Source organism: Ictidomys tridecemlineatus, chromosome 5, assembly GCF_052094955.1.
Source record: "Ictidomys tridecemlineatus isolate mIctTri1 chromosome 5, mIctTri1.hap1, whole genome shotgun sequence".
NCBI classification, from domain to species: Eukaryota; Metazoa; Chordata; class Mammalia; order Rodentia; family Sciuridae; genus Ictidomys; species Ictidomys tridecemlineatus.
In genome coordinates, this window is record NC_135481.1 from 55,354,665 (window position 1) to 55,373,353 (window position 18,689).

At 41.1% G+C, this 18,689-nt stretch overlaps 1 protein-coding gene across 2 annotated transcripts in view; it reads right to left on the bottom strand.

Annotated features, from left to right (window-relative positions):
- The window catches only part of Rtn1 (reticulon 1), a 223,321-nt gene that overhangs the window by 97,429 nt on the left and 107,203 nt on the right, over positions 1 to 18,689 (bottom strand). For both annotated transcript variants that reach the window (XM_021724766.3, XM_078049998.1), the window contains exons 2-3: positions 10,738 to 11,508; positions 1,840 to 2,589 (exon numbers count right to left, since the gene is read on the bottom strand). In XM_021724766.3, coding sequence (XP_021580441.1) covers positions 1,840 to 2,589; positions 10,738 to 11,508 — 1,521 coding nt within the window. The remainder of the gene's footprint in view (positions 1 to 1,839; positions 2,590 to 10,737; positions 11,509 to 18,689) is intronic.

Below are 18,689 nucleotides of genomic sequence, written 5' to 3' on the forward strand. Positions count from 1 at the left end.
GCAGGGAAGGGTCCAAGCCATACGGAGAAAATTGCACAGAGATTTGAATGGCACTGGATTGGCCATAAAAGATTCTGTGAAGCCCTTTCATTCACAGCTGCAGCTTTTCCATTCCCTCAGCTCTTCATCAGATGTCTGGACAGTCAGTCCCAGCTGTTGTACTCATCCCTCCAAATTTACTAGGGAGGGAAATGGAACTGCAAAATTCCCTTTGCTCTTCAGACTTATTTGCCTTTGAGAATACACATATTTGAACAGCACTGGGTGCATGGTGATTATTTCAGGAACATTAGGGGAGAAAATGGACATGCAGGCCTGTCACTGTATAGTGATATGAACACACACCCACCATGCCACAAGTTCAACAGTTCCAGGCCCAGGAGACTGAAGGTTGTTCTTGCTAATGTTCTTGCTTGTGGCTCCCTGAAAACTGCAGAGTTCTTCCCCACCACAGAGTGGTGGCAAAAGAATTCAAATGATTTTAATATTCAACTAGCAAATACACATTTCTACTGTTAAATTTGTCATCTAATATCCTCCCTACTGTATACACTAAATACACTTTAAACACCTAGGAGAATTTAGGAAATTAAAAATCAATCATGTCACCTCATCACCACTGCACCACCACGATGCCCTTGGCTAAGCCATCAGCAACCAAATAGCAAGTTATTTTTTTGTTTCATTCCTTTACATTACCACATTCTAATGTGTCCATATTAAGGAATTTAGATGGTATCTTCCAGTCTATAATGAGAAAGATTGTGCCCTCCAAATTGATAGGAAGCACTTTAAATTGCTAATCACTGAAGGTAGTAGAGACACAGGAAGGAGAGTATACCCTTCCTGTGAGTATACATTTATTCCCCAAATGCTAAATACTTCCAAAGAAATAGTAGAAGAGATGGTTGCGGGGGACCTGCAGTGAAGTTGTACTTTTAGGGTGTGTTTGAATTTCAATCTGGGAGTTCTCTACCCAGTGCAGTGCATTAACAAAAACAAAATCAGCAGAGCCTCATTTGTTCATGTGACTCTTTGATTCCTGAATACTGGGATACAACTGCACTCAGGTGTGTTGGATGAGTTAGTGGCAGGGGAAAGAACTTCCTCTGTGTATATATGCTTGGTAAATATAAAATTTCCACTTTAACTTTATTTGAAGATATTCAGGAGTTCTCAGAGAACACAATGACCAAATTAAAACCACTTTAGGTCTTATTCAGGGACAGGAGAAATTCTGGAACCCACTGCTCCCTCTGTTTCCTGATTATCTAGGACAAAACCTGTTATTAAGATCGAAATATCTTGCTCCTTAGGTAAGAGAAAAAAATGGAGCTGAGCTCCTCTTGGTCTGTTTAAGAAATACCTTTGGCTGGTCCGTGCTACTGTTGGGTTTGAATATGGAGGGACAAAACTAGCCCACATCACAGAAGAGGCCAGAAACTAAACAGGAGCTAGGACAATAACAAGAAAAACATCCCTTTCCAAGAGACTGGAAAACTCAGCCCTGCAATGAAAGGGAAGGCACATTCACTCCATTCAAGACCTCCTGGAGTGTACACAAAATTGCTCATTATTCAGAGTGCTTGGGTTCACTTGGCCAGTGATGCTGGGAGCACGTGGCTTTGACACCATGGTCTGTCCCAGCTGCAAATCTGAATTCTCGCCTTCCTTCCCCAAAAGGGAATTGTTCTCCAGTCTATTGTCTGACCAGCATGATGATGACCACAGGGACGAACCAGACCACCTCCCGCCTCCCTGATGGATCCTTCAAAGAGCACCCAGGGGGAGAACACAAACCAGACAAGCCTGCTCCCATCAGAATAGCTGTCACTTTACCTTTCTGCTTATTGAGAAACGGCAAAGGGGGCATGGTGCCAGGGCCTCGCGGTCCAGGGCCCTCTGTGGCCGACGGACATTGGTTGGACATCATTGCTTCTTCCCCAGGTTTTCGCTGTGATGGGGACCCCTCGGGGGCTGGGGCTCGGTCTCCAGAGGGCAGCTCAGGGCCGGGCTGGGGGACAGCCGAGGGGTACGTGAAGGGGCCCTGCTCCACCAGGCCCCGCCTGCTGGGCGCGCGCTCCTCCGCCCGGGCGCCAGTCTCCTCCCTGATGGCGTCCAGGGCGCTGGGCTTCATCGGGGGCGAGTCCTGCTCCCGTTTAGGGCTCTCCTCCGAGGCCGAGGAGGCGTCACAGGACTCGATGATGAGCTCGCTGTCCAGCTCGGCCTCTCGCTCCTCTCTCAGGATGCTATACTGGATGGATGGGGAGGCAGGTGAAGGCGGCGGGCCACCCACAGGGCCGAAGGTCACGTAGCCCGAGGGCAGCGCATCCTCAGAAGCCATCGGATCCTCAGACACCAGCTCAATTTCCGAGTCCCCGGATTCTGCACTGCTAGCCTCATGGTCCAGGGGACTGGGGATGGTTGGCAACCCGGACCTGGCCTTGGCCTCGGGTCTGTCGGCCACCTGGCCAACCGGCCGTGGACTCTCGGTGGTTTCATAGGACAACCCTTTTGCTTCTTTAATGGCAGTAATCAGCTCATCCTCCGAGATGCTGCATTTTCCCTGGGACTCCGCAGCAGATGGTTCTGTCATCCCACAGAATGAAGAAGAGCCAGAGAGGCGCACACACGGACAGACAGATGGACAGAAAGAGAAAAAAATAAAACAAAATTTCATTAGACGATATGTTTTGTTGTTGCTTGAGAAACACATATCTCATTAGCACAAAAATAGTCTGTTTCCAGGGTTATGCTGGAAAGACAGACCACCTGAACTTTTGGCTAATTACTGTTGTGACCCAATTAATCAATGTTTTATATTCCTATCCATCTTAATTTAGACTTTTTTAAAGATGGCCCAGCAATTTCTTAGGAACAGAACCTTGGTTGGTTTTTGGTTTGTTGGTTTCAATGAAGCAAAGATTTTACAAGTCTTTTTTTTCTTTTTCATTTCTGACTCAGGAGATTTTTAAACTTCACACATTTCATCAGATCATCTGATGTGTACATATATCTCTAATTGGGCCCCTGGATATGAACAAATCTAAAAATCATCCATTATTCCATGCCCATGGCTATTCATGCTTTCTTCTTTTATAAGACAAAGATAAGTATTATGGAGCCTTGGATAGAACTTGACTTCTGAGCTTTACATTTTTCTTAAGAATCAATGTTTTTACTCCTTTTTTAATAGCAAATATTAGTAGATGAAGCAAGAAAGAGAGAGTGTGTTTTCCATTCCATCAAGCATCAATCCATTCCATAATCTGCCCCCTCCTGCAGAGCTTCCCACAGCGGCAGCCCTCTGCTGTTCTTCACCTCTTTTCACCTTCACTTGTGAAGAACAAAATCAGAGTCACCCTGTCTCCTGGGTGAATGCCTGCCTTCTGCCTGATGTTTATCCAGATGGCATGAAGGCTACACTGGCAATCTCGATGAGCTCTCTGTCCCTTGGATGAGTTGACCTGGGATCACCATGACAACAGTGTCCAGGAGCTTGGTTTTTTCCCCTGCCACTAAACAGGGCCTTATTTCAGAATTCTTTAGACAGTGGTCTCTGGTTCTTTCATGACTAGTTGTTCAAAATGTTCTTCAAAGTGTTCAGGTCACTGGGGGGTGTGGGGAGTAGATTATCTACAGCTAGACCACCATTGCTTTAGGGAAATCCCAATGGATACATCATTTTAGATGTTTCTAATTCTTTCAAAAGTAGAATTGACCTTATGCATACATCTCTTATCTATTATTGATGGAGAATCTATGCTTTATTAGGTCCTCTTCTAGGCATTTGGGGTGTATTAAAGAATGAGACAGATAACTACTTCTATTCTAGTCACATAATGCATATATATATACATATATATATATAAATATATACATATATATATATATAATGTTAGATGGTTAGTGCTGTGGGGAAAAGGAGAGTAGAGTAAAGGAATCAGAACTGTGGGATGAGTTTACAATTTTAAAAAGGAAGGTCAGAATAGGCCTTATTAAGAAATGAAACTAGCTTTAACACTTGAAGAAGGTGAAATAGTGACTCATGATAATATCCAGAAAAAAAGCATGCCAAGAGGAGAGTGCAGACACTGCAAAGGCCTGGAGGTGGGAGCTGCAGTGATTTCTAGATACTGAAAAAAAGGCTGTTATGTCTGGGGGAATTGAACAAGGGGGTAATAGAATAAGAGGTCAGAGTCATGGAGGGTGGGGTTAGATCTCATGGGGCTTTTATTCTGGGTAAAAAAAAGAAGTAATTAATTGGATGGTTTGGGGTCGAGAAATTATATGATTTATTTTATTAAGTGACTTAAAGCAGCTGTCTTTGTGAGCAATTCATTATTCTCTTCCCAGGTTTTAAACAGCAGCCTTCCCAACTCACTCCATCCAAGGGGATTTCACTGTTCCCACCATTCTGAATTACTATCACTACTCACAACTTTCTCTCTCTCTCTCTCTCTCTCTCTCTCTCTCTCTCTCTCTCTCTCTCTCTCCTCTCTCTCTCTCTCTCTCTCTCTCTCTCTCTCCTACAGAACAAGAAGAAACCAGGACAGAATGACCTGATTGGCACAAAAAATCCAGAGGAATGGAGAGGAGGTAAGTGAGGGAGTTGTATTTGAACTGTCTTCAGATACAAATCCAGACTTGAAAAGCAGAGATTGTCCAAGAAGAGGGAGCTCTGGAGCAAAGAGGGATATGGAAATGTAAGGGGTATGTTCAAAGAATGGCTGTTTCAAAAGTTTAACTGGGGTATTGAGGAAAGGATACCAGATGATGTGACTGAAAAGGTGAACAGACCCCTGGTCATAGAAGGCCCTGGAAACTTTTAGTTTAAAAAGTCAGTGGGTAGGCAACAGGAGGTCCACTTCATGCTTTAAATATAAATCTTGCTGCTTAACCACTGTTAGCTTATTTCAAAACTGACATTCTCTTTCCTCCCTCTTCTCACTCTGTCCCTCCCTAACTGTGGGGGAAGTAAAATCAACATTCTCCCTGTCCTAAGGCAAGTTATCTCTTCTTCAGCTCACTGCCCACAACAGTAAAGAACCTCCAGACCTGGAGACTGTCCGACAACTGTAACATTTACTTTATCTACTTAACGATACTTTATGAAAATGATACTTGGAAAACAGGCCTTGTATCCCCACTTTTATAAGCCCTTGCTCTCCCTGGAAACTAGAATCACAGCCTCTGAGACTAGACTCCACTGCCTTTCTCATTTGCTAGTAAAGCAATAAAACTTTTTCCTTTTTCTCAAAACCTTGTCCTGATTATTACATCAGCACTGGGGACAAAGACCAAGCTTTTGGTATCAAATACTATATCAGATAGGCATTAGTGGGTCCTGGAAGAGTTAGAATAAACTAAGGAATAAACTAAATCAGTAGAGTTAGAATAAATTAAATCAGTAGAGGGAAGAGGATCCATCTAAAGGATGCTACTATAAGAGCTGAGGACAGACATTATGACAACCTAATAAGTGTGGATGACCCAGGATGAAAGGGGAAGAAAATTCAAGCCCTGTGACCTTAAAGGCAATCTGTCCTTATTATGAGTCAAAAGGGAGCCAAGAACTCTTATTGACATTGCCCTTCATTTTTTTTTCCCCCTGGTACCTGAAATTGAACCCAGGGGCACTTAATGACTGAACCACATCCTCATCCCTGTTTATCTTTTATTTTGAGACAGGGTCTTGCTAAGTTGCTAAGGGCCTTGCTAAATTGCTGAGATGGGCTTTGAACTTGAAATCCTCTTGCCTCCCTCCCTAGCTTCTGGTGTGAGCCACTGGGTTGGTCCTTCTAAATACAAACTAAAAGTACTTTTTAAAATGCTAGGAGGAATCAGAGAAATTTTTAGAACAAAGTAGAAATATTTCTATCTCTACTTAAAGCCTTTTGGACCTCCAGTTAAGATTTTGGTTGACAGCAAAAGTAGCAAAAGTAGAAACTGTCAATTAAAAGAATCAAATAGAGTATGAAAACTGGGAAGGTTAGAATTACCCTCTCTAGGGTGATGTGTTGCTGCTGATAATCATAATGCCAAGGAAGAAAAACAAAGGCAAAGGCTAGTGACCCACTGTGAATGATGCTGTCATTTAAGTCCTCCCTTTGTCCCAAGCTTATCTCAACATCCAGAGGGATCATTTGAAAACCCTGATCTAAACCTGCTGCCATTCCCCCCATTCTGGCCACCCTGGACATCCTCAGGACAGGACCTGTGCACTGACCATTCCTGCAGCCTGCCACTTTTACCTCAGATATCTGTGTGGCCTAATCCATCACTCCATTCAGGTCTCTGCTCAGAGCTACCAGCTTGGAGAAGCCTTTCCTCAGCACCCCACCACTCTCTCTCCTATCCTTTACCCGCTGTTACTCTATTGCATGACCATTGTAACTGCCTGATGTTAAATGAAATCTTTATTTGTGTGTTTGTCTTCTTAACCGGGATGCTAGCTCCATGCAAGGGGGACTTTGTTGTCAGTCACCACTGTATCCTTAGCAGAAATGTATAAAGTAAATGGTGGACAAATGTTTGCTCAATGAATAGATGAATAGATGAATAATGATGCCACTTCCCAGCTTAAAGCTCTCCAATGGTTTCCCATCATATTTGAAAAGAAGCTCAAATTCCATATCTACAGTCTGGACTCTGCCTCACTCTCCAACCATATTCTGTGCCACAGAACAGTTGTGTTCTCCCTTGCTCCTTTACACCATGGCCTTATTTCAACTCTTAAATAACACAGCCTCAGGTCTGCACATTGGCTGTCCTCTCTACCTCTGAGCCCCCCTGTCTTTGAATTGCTGGCTCCTTATTCTCATTCAGATCTCAGATCTCATTCAGATCCCTTCCTCAGAAGGGTCAGGCCATTCCTGACCCTTCTTACTCCCAACCCTCTATCACTCTTTACAAATACACTTTGTGAAATTACTCTATGACAAGTTTGATTTTTATTGTCCATCTCCTCTGACTAGCTGGTAAGATCCACAAGGGCAGGGACCTTATACATCTTATTTGCAATGACTCTGGTGCCTAGCACATTTCTGACACATAGACGTCAGTCAATAAGTATTTTTTGAAAAGAGAATGGATTTTTCAAAAGGGGTGGGAGAATTATAGACCTCATTTATGTAAGGAACTAGCAACAGTAGTTTTGAAAGAGTTTGAATTAATTCATGTCTGAAGCAACTAATGAATCATTGCTTTGAACTGCATAGCCTCAGATAGCTAGATTGCCCTTTTGGGTTTCTCTCAGTACAAGAGTGCTGAAAGACATGCCCATTGCAGGTGGCTGCTGTTGATGGGGCAGATTCCATGCATGGCGTGGGATTTATGGGTTTGATAGCTTTGAATTCAGATGCCTGCTTCCCTGGGATGATAGAAATATGGGTGCACTCAACAGCCTGAGACACCAGCTGTCCTAAGCATGAAAAAGATATTTCGAAAATAGATAAGCCCTAATTATCCTGTTCCTACTGACTTTGTTTACCTTGAAGAACACTTCCTGACAATAGGTCCTTTGATGTCTTCCCCTTAAATAAAGAATTTGCAGGCCTTTTTTCCTTGGTTCAAGAACAGACCCATCAAGTCCAATCTGCCCACCAGGCCCCTGCTATAAACTATTTTTCATGTCTTTTTTCTTTTATTTCTTATTAATCATTTTCAACTTTTAGTTTCTCAGCTGGCTCATACCTCCGTGCATTTATCTAATCCATTGAATAGAACACAGTGACAAATTTACTTTTGACTGCTTATTTTTTATTATTGTGCTTTCTGAAGCTAGCACATCAAGCAACACTCAAGACTCAGGACTGCCATACTGAGCTTGTTTTTGTGGTGGAAACAATGTGAGGTTGACATATCAGTGGTCTGGTGCATCACATTTACTACATTTTTCTAAAATGCTTCAATTTTTTTTAATGACTGTCCTTTGCTGAAAAGAAACTTCTAATATCTGTTTTCCACCTCAGGGTATATTATTTAACAAAATGAAAATATTTAAATATGCTGGAGAATGTTACAAAATGGAATCATCTATTGGAATTCAGGGAAATATATTAGACTCCTTGCTTAAATGTCAGAGTCTATAGCTAAAACTATTCAACATTAGAATTCTTCTCCAATTATTTTCCAGATTTAATGATTTCCTTACTTAGTAAGTATTGATAAACTGAACTCCTTTTGCATAGAATGCTTTTCTTTCCCTCAATTTCTACATAGGATTATATGTAATTCTTGGTATCTTTTCTGGGAGCACTAGAAATGGTAAAGCAATCCGAGACCCAGGAGGTGTCTTATCTTCCCATTATCCACGGGCAGAGTCCCACGATGCCAGGGATCACAAGAAAAAGATTAGTGAGTACTATAATCTCTTGTAATAAAAAGAACAAGGAGAGAGACCTCAGTAACAAGCTGGTCCTCCCATCATTCCTGTAAAACCATTTTTATCTATTGTTATTTGACTTGGATATTTTGATGTGGGATGTGTATGGAAAGAGGAGTTGAACATGGGAGAGAACTGTGTCATGGGTCAGGAGACTTTCTCTTTCTTGAATAAATCTTGCTTAGAATGCATATTTGGTGCAACTACAGAGAAAACTATTGCCCTAACCCCAGGTGGGCAATCCAAGACCAGGAAACTTCAAGATCACATAAGCCAAATCTGTCTTTATTTTCCCTTGAAGTTGCTTCAGACTCCAGTGAGCTTTGGCTACTGAAAAAAAGAAAAATATTGAAATTCTCTAATAACAATGGACCCCATATCAAGCCTTTGTCACCTGCTTTGTAAGCTATAATTTTTACATGATTTGCAAGAGATATGTAAATGCACTGGGGCATTTCACTCTTCCTGAGGAACATCCAGTGTTCTTCAGGACTGACCACAGACAGTCTAGAGTTCTGAAAACACATGTGATTAGATAGCTTACATCTTCAGAGCATCAGGTATCTTCACATCATGGAAGAAGGGTTTTCTTTGCATTGCCAGAAAGAGTACAAAGAGGCTTTGAGTCCCAGGTATGTCCCTATCTCATGCTGTAGGCTGGGACGAGTCACATCTAATCCACTTGGAGCCACCAATATCCAAACCTCAATTAACGTCTTGTGTTTCGTTCACTTTGCCCTCACACCTCCATGTATTTGAATCTCCTTGGATTGGGAAAACCCACCCCCTTTCACCTATTTGGTTCCTCCTGCTCTTTTGAGAGCCAATCTCAGTCTTAGTTCACCTAGGGAGGCTTTGGACTCCAGTGTCCATCAGCCCTCTGTGTTTCCCTGTCTCAGAACACAAATCATACCAAAGCAGAACTTTTTTCTTTGTTGTCTGTCCCACTTAAGGATAGAAACAAAGTTTGTTTTTTGTTTGTTTGTTTTTTAATTACCTCTTCACTTGTGCCCCCTAGAATACATGACCAGAAGAAAAGGTGTACAAAGTGTTTGCTGAGTGAATAAATGAATTAGAAAGTCAGAGACTTGGTGCAGGAGATGTTGTTACAGGGGACTCAGGAGCTTTATAGTCGAACAAGTCTGAGGTGACACTGGGAAAGAGGAGGGATGCATGCTGAAGTTTTTAGGGAAACAGGAGAGGAAGGCCTTTCATTAAGCCTACTCTGTTCTAATACTTGGATTTGGGCTTCACCAGGCTGTGGGGGCACTCACTTCTCTCCTTGAGGCTGTGGTTCCATTTGGAGCTTCACTGGAAGCTTTTTCACCTGAGAGGCTTACCAAGGTTCTTTTGGGTACTGTTAGAACACTAGCCACCAGAGGCATGGGAAGATTCAAGGACCTCTCAGAGTCCTTTCATCCTGATGCCTCATGGGCACTGGTGAGCGGTAGAGATACAAGAGGCTGAGTGGTGTTACAGAGAGCAGGGATGAGTGGGACAGGGCAGGCTGCGGAAGCTCCTGCTACTACCCTGGCCTTTCACCGGGCACATGAGGTCTCCTTTGTGATTGAGAAAACAAGTCTGTGTGTGGTTTCACATCCTGCTTTGAGTCAGAGTAGGAAAATGTTCAAATTAAAAAGATCAAGAGCCTAGTGAATTCTAAACTTTTTGTTCTAACAAAATAATATTATTTAGTTTAAAAAAAGAAACGAAACTGTGGAGCAGAACTTCAATATACTAAAGAAATTAAAAGTTCAGGTGAGATCGAAGGAGAGGGAAGAAATGCTCTTTGTTCAGGTTTCCTCTCATTACCTGTAACAACCTTGTTAGGTCCTGAAGCCACTATGCCCTCCTCCATCATGGTACAGACTTAGAGCTAGGGCCAGGCACATCCAAGTATCTGAGGGAAGAAGCCCAACCAGGAAGTGCTCCCCATGATGCCTTCAGGAGACCCGTGTGTCCTGGAGGAATGGTAACCTAGAAGCAGGCAGCACCCAGCTCTCTGCTCTGAACACTAGGGCCACATGAGGACATTGATGTTTCCAGTGTCATCCTTACCTATCCCCTCAATTGAAGAAAGAAGAATTTTACCCAGAAAATCTGATAGGACTGAAAGGAAAATCCCAGATCTCAACTTTATACAATGGACACAGGCCTGGAAAAAGTTGCATGCTAATTAAATCAGTTAAACTAAATGAGATTTAAGGGGACCAGGTAGCCCAGTATCTTGAATGTAATTCTTCATTCCTTAGTCAGTTTTTTTGTTGTTGTTGTTGTTGTTTTGTTTTTTTTAGGAATTTAGATCTCCATATGCTGAGATTTCCCAAGACAGGGAAGCTCAGCACGTTTACCTGTTCCAGAAGATGGAGGAGTGACAGATCCTGGGCTGTCATCTTCAGGCTCTGAGACAGTGACCGTGGGGACTGTGTCAGGACTTGGCTTCAGACAGATATCTTGCTTCTCGGGAGAGTTCTCTTGAGTAACAGCTGCGAAAGGCGTTTCGATCTCCGTCAGCGTGATTTTGACTGGGGCAGTGATCAAAGGAGCACTGTGCTGCCCCTCTGAGAGATCATCTATGTAAGGAGCAAAGGTAGATTCTTCAAATAAGTGGTCCTTGATGACTTTTCCCTCCACAGGAGCTGCTTTGTCAGGTCCACGAACCCCTTCTGGTTTTGTTGAGATTTCAGTGTCTTTGTTCTTAAAATCCAAGTCTTTTTCTTCTAACTCGGGGAGATGCTGCTCCTGACCTTTCCCCTCCTCTGGCCTGGTTATGTCCATGTATTTATAGGCTTCCGCTTTCATCTGGTCCAGGGGGTCAACTAGGATCTTGTTCACTTCAGTGGACTCTGCAGGCGTCATTTCTATTCCAGAATCTGAACTGAATAAGCCACGAGACTCCATCCCAGGCACATCTGGTAAGGAGGCGCCAGGAGTCCCCAACTCCTCAGGGTTCTCTGAAGTGGAGATGTGGCCATTTTCCTTCTGGAGAATTCCAGTGAAATATGTAGAATCCTCCTGGGGTGCGTAAGAGATGTCAGAAATCAGAGACGTGTAACATGCTCCTTCCCCATCTTGCCGTGTTGTTGAGGACCAATCCAGGGCACTGGAGACAGCAGCCATGCCTGTCAATCAAAACAGCAACAGACTGTGAGTGGGGTACCTGAGTTCAGATCTCGCTCCTTCCCAACCCCCCAGCCAACCCTGCCTCACAGAGGAACAGCATCCATTATTCTCAAGAATGTGCCCTTGGATCACTGGCAGCAAACTAATTTTCTTTGTCTCCCTGATAGGCCACATCTCTGGTGTTTTCTAAGGGGCAGAGCCCAATGACTCATATAAGCTTCCAGGTCCAGAAACAGATTCTAAAGGACTAGAAAAGTGATTTTTAACATCTACTACTTCAACACACAGTAACAATTTAACAAAAAATAAACCCTCTTCCCAGCTAAAGTCTTAATGGCTCTTTAAGTAGAGGTGGAAATGTAGATAAATTGGAAATACAATAGTGTAGTTGGCTACTCAGGATTTGGGCTTCACCAGGCTGTGGGGGTACTCGCTTCTCTTCTTGAGGACTAGTCTTGGAGACTTGAAGAGCTGGGAGAGGCCACAGGAGACCCTTGGCTCTGCCCTGTCACTTGGGGACTTCTGCTCCTTTTGGATGGGCTCCATCCATTTTATTTTTTAAGGTCCTCAGGGGTCTCCTAGTTCTGGGCCTCACCCCAAAGTTGTTATCACCTTAATGCTGTATTTCCTTATTTCTTCGGGTTCCTCCCTCATTTTGTTTTCCTCTTTCTTCACTCCTCTACTACCAAATACTTCCTTTCCAGTTAAATCAAATGCTCTACTATGGATTCCTTCCTTCCACCGGTGGTGCTAAGGGCAATACAAATTTCCAAGTTTGAGTGTAGAGAATGTTTTCACCTTGCCATCATTTTAGCAAAAAAAAAAAAATTATATATATACATAATATATATATACATAAATAGTGAACAGAAAAAGAAACCCCTCTATTGTTTATCCTCTATTGTTCTTCTTTGTCATAAAATTCTGCCAGAGAATAAAACTAACATTTTTTTTTAAGGATTTACTGTGTGGTAAGCAGTAGAATTTTTACCTACTTCTTTTTTAAAACAATTTAGTGATCATTTATAGCAATTTTGTAAATTAGATTCCACACTCCGAACACCAGTGTACAAACACATTACACTTATGCATAAACACATACAACGCACACACAGGATCCACAGTATAAAAGCCCTTGAGACACACTCGAGAATAAACCGGACTAAGGCACCAACTCCTACAAAAATAATCAAAGTAGTATTAGTAACATAATAAGACCAATAGATGTGAGTGCTTGCTACAGCAGTCGTAATTTCAATCTTTTCATTTATTTTGACTCAGCTATTCATTGACTCAATCCTTGAAAGTTGGCAACATTGTTAGTTTCATCTTCAAGATGAGAAAGCTAAGAAACAAAGGGTTAAAGAACTCAGCTCTCCTGGGCAGTAAGTGGTGGAATCAGGATTCAAACCCAACCTATAAGCCAGAAAATCTCCAGGAATGCTTTGCACCTCCTTAAATAAGTTTGTAAAGTTCTTTTTCCCTAAATAATTTTGCTTTAGCATTAAGAACAATAAATATAACTTTTGTCTTTCCCTAGCTTCCTTCTTGATTGCAATAAACCTTTTTTTTTCTTTTTTTCTTTTGTTTTTTTGGTCCATGGGGAATGGAATAACACAAAACCCCTTCCCTTGCCTGCACTCTTCTGTCTCAGCATTTTGGCATTAGCTGTTTTCCTTTCTTGGAACTATCTTCCTCCAGATACTCGCATACCTAATTCCTTTATCTCTAAATCTTGGCTCTAATGTCACCTCCTTAAGGAAGAGGAATTAGATCCTGTACCTCAAATCACAACCTGCTCTGCGCTCCTTACTCCCTGGGAATCCTGTTCCCTTCTACCCTTCTCTAATTTTTTTTTCCTTATATCACTTATCTCCTTCTCGTATACTGTATAACGAACTCTTTTACCTACTATTTATCAATTTTCCCTTCTTGCTAGGTATGCTCCATAAAAACAGGAATATTTGACTATTTTGCTCATTAACGTAACCCAGCAAATAGAACAAGTCCTGGCACATAGTAGGTACTCAGTAAATATTTGTAAAATGAAGAAAATCATTATGAAGTTTAGAATTAAACATGAACATCAGAGTTATGTGAGAAGACGTGTTAGAAGTTCCTGCAAATTGCTAATAACACTCACTTCATTCATCAAATGGCCAAATTTGTGAACAACAGACCAGTTCAAATCTGTTCATTTCAGCTAGGCTTCTAATAGCACTTCCTCAAAAAAAGACTGCCTTAAAACAAACAAACAAACAAATAAAACACTCAGTTGTAAAAGGAATAATAGCAATGATTGGCCATATTACCCAAACATACATTGACCACCAAAAGAAGTGATGAAATTTAAATCCATGAGTGTACACACACCTTTACCCTATAGAATTCTTAAAATTTCCTTCATTATATCACCTCACTGGAGGCAGGGAAATTAATCTGAGATATTTCACTGAAGATATTTGTATCCTGAGATTCTCTGCCACAATTATTTGCAAGTAAGGAGTTTGTCCATGGGTATTATTAGTCTGGAGGTATGGTAAATGAGAAGGGTATGCTCCACTGTCATCATCAAACTGTCCCATTGCATTCCATCAAAAACTTCCATTGCAGGGGCCACCATAGGGCTCCTGAACATTATCGCCTGTACAGGCATGCTGAATATCCTTCCAGCCCACTGTCTCCTGACCCCAGAGTTATCACACTTAACATAAAGTTCAGCACCCAGACTAGGACTCTGCCCTGTCTGACTGGGTAATCCTTCAACTCTGTAGCCTGGTGTTGGAGACAGTGTGAATTCTACCATCCTACAGCCAGCCTCCCCTGCTCCTCTTACTTACTCTCCACTGCAGGCATGCAAAGCCCTTCACAGTCTCACACTTGTTTGACTAGATTTTCTAGCCCTTTTCATTCTCCAATTCAAACATTAAGCTCCAGTTATAAACAGCTCATCACTTCTCTGACACTTCATCCTTCCAGTCTCTACATACAAATCTCCCTTTAACTTCAAGCCATTAAAAATGGCACCTGCCTATAATCCCAGCAGCTCAGGAGGCTGAGGCAGGAGGATCCCAAGTTCAAAGACAGCCTTAGCAAAAGCGAGGCACTAAGTAACCCAGTGAGACTCTATCTCTAAATAAAATACAAAATAGGGCTGGGGATGAGGATCAGCGGTCAAGTGTCCCTGAGTTCAATCCCCAGTACCCCCGAAAAAATAAAAAGAAAAGGAAAAAACAGATAATAATCTTTAAATGCCACCTCCTCCATGAGGAAATTACTTCATCCATTTGGGCTGCTTATAACAAAATTACCATAAACTAGATAATTTATAAACAACAGAAATTTATTCTGGAGGCTGGGAAGTCCAAGATTGAGGTACTGGTAGATTCATTGTCTGGTTTTGCTGTAACCTCTCATGGTGGAAGAAGTGAGGGATCTCTGAATGTTCTCTTATATGAGTACAAACCTTATGACCTAATCACCACACCATTGTCCTCTCTTTCAAATACCATCACATTGAGGATGAAGATTTCAACATATAAATTTTGGAGGGGGTACCCAGGTCATAGCCCTGACCATACCTCTAGGGCTAGACTCTTATTTTTCTCTTTCCTCACTCTTATAGCACTGAATTTATACTGCTTATGTGGCCTATATGACATATGACATATATGTCCGTGTTATCTTCTTCTAAAAATTTCAGCTCCTGGAGTTTGAGGTTTATGTCGGCATACTATATTATACATAGTAGATGTCAAATACCAAATGAATCAATGAGTGAATGGCCAATCAATCAACCAATCAATCACTAGACTTATTGTAAGCAGCTACTGAGTACAAAGTAAGACTAATTAATGCAAGTTACAAAGAACACATTTTAACGTGTCATGTGAGAAGTAGGGTAAGAATTGAGTTGTTGGCAACGGAGAGGGGCTCTGTCTGAGAACAAGAGTGTTCTGATCCTGGTTGACCCTCAGACAGAGGTCAGAATCTGTCCAGGCAGGACCTGGTGTATTGTGGAAAGTCAGATGTAAGAACCACAGAGGTTCTTTTCAACTTGCCATGATGTTTGTATTGATTGGATGTCTCTGTCTGACACAGCTTCCTTACTTCATCCTTTCCTCTAAAACCTAATCAATATAATTTTCCCTGAGACGATGCCTCAGAGAATAACTGAGGGACTAGAATCTTGATTGCATCTATATTTTTAAGAGACTATAACTAAAACCAACAATTGGGAAGAACTGCCAACCCTGAAATGTTTATATTGCCAGCTTTGTCTTACTCAGAAAGCCCACCACGAAATTCGAAGGATGCCTTTCACACTCTACAAATACTGCCAGCTAGAGGAAGAGGAACAGTCATTTGAGCAAAGCTAGTGCCAATCACAATCCCAAAAGACACCATCCTAAACACCATAATCCCAAGTGTTGAAAACTCAAAAGATCAAAATCCCTGCAGTCTAAAGTTATAAAAAAAAATCACAATCTAAAAAGATTAGAATCCCAAATGTTGAAATCCTGAAAGCCCAAGTCCCCCAAATCACAATTCTCATGGAATAAAAAGGGCAATGTAGAAGGTTTTGAGTGAGTTCTAGAGAAGGGGCTGGCATCTTTTTAGATGCACACAGAATAGCTGTATCCTATGAGATGCCCTGATACCAAAAGATGATGAAGCATGATTTGGGGTGTATCTGTGAGAGAGTTTTAGAGATTAGTGTCTGAGTCTCAGTGGACCAGGTGGGGCAAGGTCCACCGTGTAGAAAATGGATGTGAATGCATTGTCTGAGGAGACTCATGGCCCTAAAAGAAAGAAAGCAGCTATTCATCATGCTGTAATACTTCAAAATATAGCTAGCGGTTGTAAAAGTAGACCAAGCTAGGGACTACCACCAGACAACTGCTTATAATCTATGCCTATAATATAGTTTTTCATTCTCTTTCATTACTCTTTTCTCCCCGTTATTTTACATTGTCGGCATGCATTTTGCAATTTACAATCCTATGTATTTCAAATTTACTTCACTTCCTATACTATAAGGATAAATTTGTATTTCTTGCAAATTTTATTTCTTGAAAGCACGTTATCACAATGCTGATTTTGTGTTAAGCATTGTGCATGTACATAAAAATGTTGAAACTTCTCAATAACTGAAGGAAGGTCATTTTTGTTCACTTGCATTTGTGAACAATTACATTTCTCCAGATATCATCTCGTCGGGCAGCTGTATGGTGATAGTGGCCTATTGTAGTTTTTGATCAGTCTCTTCAAAAAGACTTGGTTGTTGTCTTGTCACAGTTTCTCAGATGACCACAGTTATAAAGCTGAGCGCACACAATTGCCAACCATAGTGACATGCATTTATATATATTTTGCTTTTTGACTTATTTCTTTATGTGTAGAACTTTGTCTGCTCATAGATATTATGCTCTTATTCTGTCACTGGTATACCTGAGTGTTTAGACTTACAAAAAACATGTTATTATTGTCTGTTTTATTGTACAAAGTGGACTATGCAGTGTGTCTGTCATGTTTTTATTTACTTTTCAAGTCAATCTCTTTTAAAATGTAAATACATACATTTTTACTAATCTTTATTATAGTTTTCAGGATTTTCTTTTCGGGATTTTTGATCCTTCTGGATCTCAGACTTCAGAGATTTGATCTTTTGGAATTTCAATTCTTGGGATTATGGTATTCAGAATTGTCTTTTTCAGGTTAATGGCCTAAACCTGTGTAAATCACACATATAATTCTTTTAATATTTTTCACATATTTTATATGTGCCCATGTTAGAATCACCATAGAAACAATGAATAATCTAAATGCTTTGAATTTGGCCATGTCCTATATTCTTAAACTGAGCTAAATATCCTAAACAATTCTCAAGATTCTAATTTCTAAATTTGAAAAAATATTTACATATATATGAATTATAATGGTGCCTAGCAGATAGAACCCTTATAAACAGAAAGTCCTTCTGGACAGTAAATTACACGAGAGCAGAATCCTGTGGGGATTGTTGGCACTGAGAAGCAGAGCTGAGCCTGGAGGCTCAGGAAAGCCAATTAATTCTTGTCAGTGCTTCCTGCGGAGCTGGCAGATGTGGGAACTGAGGCAGAGAGCATAAGCCAATTGCCCCAGGTAGGAACCAATATTGTATATTGTTAAATACAAAGTCACAAAATAAATGTGCATTCTTTATCTAGACTAGAAATTACTACTCTATGTATATAACCAAGGATTACTTTGCATGTCTGATTTCCTCATTCTCTCTGGTAGCCTCCTGGGCCATCTAGAAGTCTGGTTCATGTGGAAGCATCAAGAATCAACATGGGGACCCACAGATGCCCTCTCAGGGGGTGGCTAGACAGGAAGGGCAGAGCAAATTCAGCTATCTGAATGCATTTACAGTGACTCTAATCCTCAGAGTTTCAATTTATTAGTAACTTTCAGGGAAGTATTTATAATAAAAATGGAAGGATTCATGGGTCACTATTTCTGGTCAAAAGCTAAACAGAAGAGGATGAAAATAAACAGAAACTATTGCATTTTAAATCTCATGTGCTGATAAAATCAGGTTTTGTATCTACCAGTGTCATAGATCAGAAAAATGGATGGCAAATTCAGTAATGTCATAAAGAGTATTTATTCTATTATATAGGTATTGTATTCTATTTTACTCTATTTTTAATTCTCTGGCAGTAATGAGGAACAGGATGACAAACATGACTTGCTTCAATCCTAAAATCCCGGTTCTTATCACTGATTCTCTCACATGAATGGAATCTATTCAAATTTGCAGCCTAGTTAGGTAGCTTGTATTCTGGGTCTACTACAGTCAATTGTGATATTCTGGGTAAGCCACATCTTAGAGCCTTAATTTATCCATCTTTACCGTGGGGAGAATAATAGTTCCCACATTATTGGATCATTATGAGGATAACATGAGATAATATGCTTTAATCTCTGCCTGACACATGCTCAATAAATGAAAGTTGTTGATTTTATTATTATCTCTATTTTGAAGGAAGAACACATCATTTGCAACATATTGCCATCTGTCCATTAGTTTGTTTCTTCATCTTTAATGACATACTGTCAGGCGAGTTTGGGCCAAAGGAGTTGACGATAGCTGACCCACACTCACGTTGCTCTCTGGAGTTTGCCTTAGATGCGA